Below are 7,727 nucleotides of genomic sequence, written 5' to 3' on the forward strand. Positions count from 1 at the left end.
TGATTTTGCTCTATACTCTATACTAGTGATTTTGCTCTATACTCTATACTAGTGATTTTTTGTTCCTGCATGCACACGCCCGAGATAGCGAGTGACTCACTGCGAGGTTTTTCACTTCGAAGGAATGCAGCGTGGCAGAGCAGACGATCATCTGCAGTCGCTGTCCGTCCGCCGTCACTTTCGGGATCTGTCGGTGCAAGCGCATGATCATATCTTTGTAGCCGGCTGCGAGCAGTCCATCCGCCTCATCCAGGATGAAGAACCGCACCTGTACAGCATCAGTTACCTGTATGAACTCTACACCTGTGTAACAACAGTTACCTGTATGAACTCTACACCTGTGTAACAACAGTTACCTGTATGAACTCTACACCTGTGTAGCACGCATAGACAACAGTTACCTGTATGAACCAGCTGTTTATTTACCTGGCTAAGAAGCAGTTTTTCTGTAGAGATGAAATCTTCCAGTCGACCAGGAGTTGCACAAACTATATCTACCTGAAAATTATATAAGGAGCTACATATAGAATTGCTTTATGCTAGGCTTTGCACATGTACTGATGTACATAGAGGACCTATTATGTATTTATGTAAATACAAATTAAAATAGAAACAGGCCGAATAGGCAGTGTATTCCGCTTAGCTACCGCTTCGTAATCGTTCCATTCTCATCTGAAGTGAAAATGAACCCAAATGATGTGATATTTCTACTATCATGGGCAGATAATGACAAATGACATTTGTCATTATCTACCCCTGCTACTCTGTTATACTTTGGCAACGGAGAACTAGTGAAATGCCACTGCTTACCCCTGAGAACAGCTTGTCTAACTGCTGCTGCACACTGACTCCGCCAATCACCAGCACATCTCTGTCAGAACAAACATATAGAAGATCATCAGTGTAAAAGTGTAACGTTAACACACTGACAATGATGCACTGTGAACCTGAGACAGGTTTGCGTATAGTAACATAGTGCACAATAATAACTCACTAACAGAAAACATTTTGGAAATATTTCAAAAAATAAAAAGATACGGCTAATGTATTTGGAACCTGAAATACCTTGGAACAGAAGATTTCAGGTGTTTTTTAAACTTCTGAATGTTGTCGTATGTCTGTTCAGCTAACTCGCGAGATGGCTGCAACATACATTGAACATTTTGCATACAAATAACAAAAACTTCCAAACAGTCAGCTATCCTGGTCGATCACTAAGCACACGCAACCTTCTTTAGTATTATAGCTGAATTCTGTTGCAACGTATTCGTGGCAGAGTATTAGACTTCCCGTGAGTTCCAACAGTTGCAACGCGATGCTTGTGATAATAATCAAGCTCATTCGAAACCATATTGGTTGAACAAAATCACGATTTACAGAAAAAGCTACAATAGACAAACCTAAACCAATTTCATGAAAAGTGAGATAAATAATAAATGCATAAAATAAATTCATAGAGGTATATTTTTTTGATTGATGACAAACAAGATAAGAGAAATTAATAAAAATTTGAAAACAGTCATCATTCTGCAATTTAGGCATACGAAAGAGCTAATGTTGCTCAATCTACCATGCAGAATAGATAGGTTTAATCAATATTGATCGACTCCATAAATTCACTATAAACTAAAGTGATAAATGCCAATCTCACCTCTATAATGATCGCCTGTGGAGCATTGGGAGCTGGCTTGCTGACAGCCGCTGCTGTCGCTGTTCCAGACACTGCCTGCTGTTCTTTAGGTATGCGACTAAATGCTGTGTATCCCGGAGGAAGAGGAAACTTAAATGCTTCCCCACCGAAGTTAAATTTCATCTCTGCATTCTACAAAAGAGTGAGGCATCAATGTGAGGAATTCCACAAACGTGATCTTAACAAAACAGATCAGATTTGTTTTTATAAACATTTTACTATCTTCTCACAACTTGATGATCATGAAATTTTACTTGTCGTCACACGCATACATCCACAGCATATGCTCATGCATACAACACCTGCATAAAGACACTTGCTGACGTGAGCTAAAGATGTGAGTGAATAAATGGATATAATTCAGCTATTATCAGCTTTATATGCTATTATTCCCCAATCGTCAGCCTGTGTTTCACATTATATACCTTGAGCACGACAGCAGCAAAAAACGCTGAGCTTTGAAGATTCTTGGGAATTACAAAAGCATCACCCAAGTCCTTCCCATTCTTCAGGTACTTCATGACTCCCTCGTCTAGATTTAGACAGCAGCCAATGGTATCATTCATGCCATACGGTTCGCCATACGAGTCAAACTGCCGCCCAAATGACTTCTTTCCAGTTCCACCATATCCAAAACTCTCCTTATCTGTACCTACAGAGTTTCAAAAAAGTACATGAGGGAATTGGAGTGTATCAGAACTGTAAGGAAAACAACAGATCTTTTCATAAACAGTAATGTTTTTAGCGTGAATATACTATTGCTTGTATAATAAACCAGGATTTACCTAGGTCTAGTGTAGCCTTCATTGTAGACCAGCCTACTCGACACAAGCCTTCATCTGATACAGAAGCCTCATAGTAATATTTACCTGCAATTGGTAATCAGTCACGCTTGATGAAAAAATTTCCCCCAATTGCTTTACCCTAGCTTGAGTATTATTTTTCACATTCAAGGAAAATATTCATTGAAAATAAATTAATACAACTATAGAGAGCTAAGTTAAACTGATCACTCAAACTATATTTAACAGTTGAGGTCATTTCTTTTACTGCAACAGCACATGAACCACATTATATGCAAACAAAAATCAGAAAAGATTTGAAAAGCACTTCAATAATAAAAGCATTCACATTCAATTAATCATATGAAATATAATTATAACAGCAATAATAATATAAAACATTGATTCAAAGAAACCATATAGCTTTACAAGTTAATGTTTTTAGAAATGAGATTTATATTTATTGCATTGTGTACATATCCACACTTACCTACACTACTTACACCTACTGTGGACCTACAGCCATGCCATGACTGCTGCTCTCTGCTCTGGCAAAGCAAACCCTCAGGATCAATGGCTGAAACAGTGGCATGCACATAGTTATCACAGTTAATACATGAATATGCAGATGGATAAAACGTTCATGCATAAGTTACTGAGCTTCCATGAATAGAATATGAGTTGTTCATGCAAAAATGTGTGTATGTACCGATCAGCAAACCAGAAAGTTTAAATATAGATATCACAACCTCATATATTAAAATAAAAATAAAAATATGAGTATAATTCCTTCTCTAAAGTGATAAATTAGTAATTAACTTATTATATATTTTTATATTGACTTCTTACCCATTGCATCGCCTCTGTCATATGAATTCATCGCAACTTTTCCTGAATAAGAATAATTGGCAGATGATTAAATTAATTTAAAAGAACTGAAATGTATGTAGAATGCTACTGGACCACTAAGTCTTGTTTATCACATGTTCAATCAATAAAATTAATTCCAAGTTGTTGTAAATCCACAATCATCTCCCCACCCAAGAAAAATTACTAGAGCACATACAGGTTTGTAACGGCCAAACGTTTGTTTGTTTTTTGATAATGTTTAAAATTGTTTTAATAATGTCGGCCGATAGCTGGCGTTGTCCGGTAGAGTGACAACAAGAGAGTAGGCTGTTCGCCACGAGTTGTCACTGGCTTCTTTTTGGCCTCCGTGCTTTGACGTGAGGGCAGCAATGTAGAGCAGCAACGTATAGGCAGCTACGTGTCATGTCTAGACATGTAGTTGCACCAGAGTTTACTTGTTATAGCTTAGGACGACGATTTAATATAGCCGTAGAGACGCGCTGAGGTCTATTAAATCTCAATCTGTTTTCAAGGGTGAACGTACGGTACGGAGTTCGTAACTGTGAACGACTATTGTTAATGAATATTGTGAATCAAGGAGCTGTAACGAAAGATGAATAAACGAAAGAAATATACCGACACCCTATGTTACAGCATTGTGTCTATTAGCGTGGATTCGTCGAACCTACCGCTATGCAGGTTCTTATATTTGGAATATGAAACTGAAATTCGTTTTAACTACTGCACGATCACAGAAGTTGGAGAAAGATGGACATTGAAGCAATTATTTTTTTCATGCACTCAATTATACTCTCAATAATATACCAATTTACAAAGCAAAAACTATTACCAACTCAACCATTGCAGAATTATTATAGCACGTGTATAATTGTAATTACCTCTCTTGGCAGACTTAGCAGTGGTCTTACTTGAACTCTTGCCTTTACCGAAAGCTGTAAGAGTCTCGTGCACTATCTGCAGAACTGGCAAACAGAATGCCTGCAACAAAATTAACAATTATTAATTAATCCATGCAGAAAAGAGCATGTAGCAGCACATGTGTGAAATTAACAATTATTAATTAATCCATGCAGAAAAGAGTATGTAGCAGCACATGTGTGCTGCTAGGGTTAGGACGAATAGGGGGAGATCACGATAAGATCTGTATCACGATACAATAAGTATAAAATTTTCAAGAGAAACTATAACAATCAAGTGAACTCTTACATATTTGTATCATGGAGCACTTAGTAAACAATTGCTACTGAATTGAGAATTGTATTGATATTGCTCTTGGATGAAACTGCACTATGAAATGATATGAATGTTAGTTAGTAGAGTATCGATACGTGAATCGTGAATGGTCAAATGTATCGATTCATGTATCATCAAGGCTTATATTACAATACACCGATATATCAATGAATCGTACTACTTTTTCTTATAGGTACCTGATATAAAAAGGCTAGACATAGCTTTCTCTTCTTGTAATTCATGAGCAATTTATCATCATGCAGAAAAACACGACACATTACCTTATATACCGCCATTAATTGCAATACTAATACTAGATAAACTATGGATATTATACTTACACCAGTCTTTCCACTTCCAGTTTCAGCAGCCTAAAAAATACGAGGCTAATATTCAACAAAAATGTGGGATAATAATTTCAGACTAAAAAAAACTACAATCACATTCAGTCATGTTAGAAACTAACTTAATGCCTAAATGTACAATACTTAGTAATACTTTGTATTCTTAGTAATTATAGGAACCTTGTAAGATAGTTTACAGGAAAAATACGAAAATTTATTTCTGGTTTTAGAAGCTTACCATCAGTACATCACCTCCTCCAAGAATCAGAGGGATTGCTTCAGCTTGAACATCAGTGGGCAGTCTGTTTTAAATTAACATGAACAGGTCTCATTATAAACATGTACGGCACAAGTCTTTTGTTTCAATATACTATTGTCAACAGTGTACTCTGAAAAAATGCACTGATCATATATGCACTGGAATTATTACAGCTAGTCGCAGTTGTCAACAAAAGTATACATGTATGTGTTTACCTGTAGGTAAGGTTATGGTAGTTAATGCTGTTCATATCACTATGCATGACACTATCATTAACATAATATGTAGAGCATGCTATGCTATACATATGTTCATAATACTATATATATTATACATATTTTTATGGTATTAGTAGGATATGTTCACTATAGTATTTATACCCCACAGTACTGGGTTAAGTACATTAAAAAAGATAAAGAAAATAAACTAAAATGTTAGCTTGTGCTATATACTTACAACCATCCCATCTCCTCCACTGCACTTGATAATTCTGGTAGCACCCCAAATTCTAAAATTTAAAAAAAATTCAGAGTAAGATCATGTAACTTGTAATGTGAGCTATCATTACGATGAACACAATGTTATATACAGTCTATACTAATTGTACTCCTGTTGTGTGGCTTTTTTTCATTGCACATCTAGACCCCAACAAACTTATAATACGCTGTGAAGGTGACGGTGACCAGGTCTTTGAACAGGAGAAGGAATGTTGTGGCTTTGTGGGGTTATGAATACATTGGCATACCCTCTCAATGTATTTCATTGCACTATCAAAATTGTAACCTTGCAATGACTACAGTATCTAAATATAGGGTGAAATGCGAACCACTCTTATTACTATCAGAAGCATTAACGTTCATGTTACTGTTAAGGTTATGGATTAGAGTTAAGGAGATAGTTATGTTTAGTGTTTGTGTTACGGTTTCTGTATTTAGAAGATTCAATCCACATGTGCTTGCACGCACGGTGAATACTCAGCCATGGCACCGTGCTGGTTACAGTTTTAAATTCTTCACAAATAAATTACATGAAAAGGGTATGTTTGTGCATGGTTTACCCCACGATTACCCTCCACCCTGTTCACTTTCCCAGTGAATTAAGTTTCTTGGGGTTTCGAAAGGCACATGCAGGCACTCTGCACACTGGTTTTTACTTCACTGTGTGGGTTAAAGGCGGGCTGCCTCGCTCAAATTCTCAGCCGCCACACAGAAATTTGTCCAAGACACCGCCTCACTGACGAAAATCACTGTTCTTCCATAGAACAGTGCTTATAATGCATGCACAAAAATAGCTTAGAAATAGAAAGCACCAAATTGCACCATTTTTTCAAAATATTTTCTGGGGGCATGCCCCTGCTTGGCAACTATTTGATATGGTTAGGGTTAGGGTTAGGATTAGGGTTAGGGAGTAGGTGTAGGTGACTCCCTAGACTCGTTAGTGGAGTAGGCGAGGTACGGTCCGGCATATTATTAGTACCAGGGTACGTTCCGGTATACCGGACCGTACCCATGGTACGTTCCGGCAGTACCCTGGGGGACATAGACCCTCTCAGCATTAATACTAATACTAATAGTACGTGGGTTTTATCAGATCTTGCTTGTCTATACGGCGCTGGCTATGACCACTGTATGCCCCCCCCCCCCTGACGCTAGACTTGTACCTGGTCGCCCTTCTCGGCTTAGTTAGTCGATGAGTACTCGAGGTGGGAGCGAGTACCAGTCTACCCCTTACGCGCACCCAGCGACACAGATGTGCGCAGCAACGGCGAGCGAGCAGAGTGCGGGGGCAAATTCACATACATCACCACATGGCCACGAGGAGGCAGTAGGCAACAGTGAACAGCAATGGCTGACTGTTTGTTATTTCATTTATCACTTTCCGAAAAAGCGACGAATATCAACGGATTTCCAGGTAATTTACTGCGGAGAGCAAGTAGTATCAGTGCGTAAATCCCGCGCGCAAAATACGCACATACATTTCAGGGCCGTAGCACAGGAACATCACGGGAAATTATCACGCGTAGCAATGGTGAAAAACAGTCGGAAACGGGCGAGTAGTGTCGCTTAAACGCAGTTTTTTGCACACTTCCTGTAAAGTGACATAATGTTTCTCGGTGGAAATGAACAAACAACACCTTCATTGCTTCAAGAACACCCCTGTCGATTTTAAAGGGCCTACCCCCACATTTACGAAAATGACATGTCTCAATCTGGACATCATCTCTATCCTTGAACTATAGTTACTCTAATAGTAATACTAATACTAATACTAAATAGTAATACTAATAGTAATACTAATAGTAATAATACTAGTATTAGTATTACTAATAGTAATACTATTACTATTAGTATTAGTACCGCTGTGGCTATAGGTGGGGGCGGACTGACGTCACTTCCCCTTAGCAACACTGCCGCGAGCCTTGCCGCGAGCCAGGGCCGATGAAAACAAAGCGTGAATCAGGGTCAATCAGCTATATTCAAGCCGGTACGGGAGATGACTGTACGCATATATTTGCTAATATATTGACTAATCGTGCGTCAATAAACTCA

General features: G+C 38.2%; 1 protein-coding gene across 1 annotated transcript in view; it reads right to left on the minus strand.

Annotated features, from left to right (window-relative positions):
* Positions 1–7,727, minus strand: part of LOC106806986 (ATP-dependent RNA helicase DDX1-like) — a 29,379-nt gene that overhangs the window by 19,805 nt on the left and 1,847 nt on the right. The window contains 13 exon segments of the mRNA XM_014809182.1: positions 101–268; positions 427–498; positions 811–871; positions 1,066–1,142; positions 1,652–1,822; positions 2,116–2,342; positions 2,476–2,559; positions 2,963–3,049; positions 3,322–3,363; positions 4,221–4,320; positions 4,917–4,946; positions 5,158–5,221; positions 5,635–5,686. Of these exon segments, the coding sequence (XP_014664668.1) occupies positions 101–268; positions 427–498; positions 811–871; positions 1,066–1,142; positions 1,652–1,822; positions 2,116–2,342; positions 2,476–2,559; positions 2,963–3,049; positions 3,322–3,363; positions 4,221–4,320; positions 4,917–4,946; positions 5,158–5,221; positions 5,635–5,686 (1,235 nt within the window).

This window comes from Priapulus caudatus, unplaced genomic scaffold, assembly GCF_000485595.1.
Source record: "Priapulus caudatus unplaced genomic scaffold, Priapulus_caudatus-5.0.1 Scaffold188, whole genome shotgun sequence".
Lineage (NCBI taxonomy): Eukaryota > Metazoa > Priapulida > Priapulimorpha > Priapulimorphida > Priapulidae > Priapulus > Priapulus caudatus.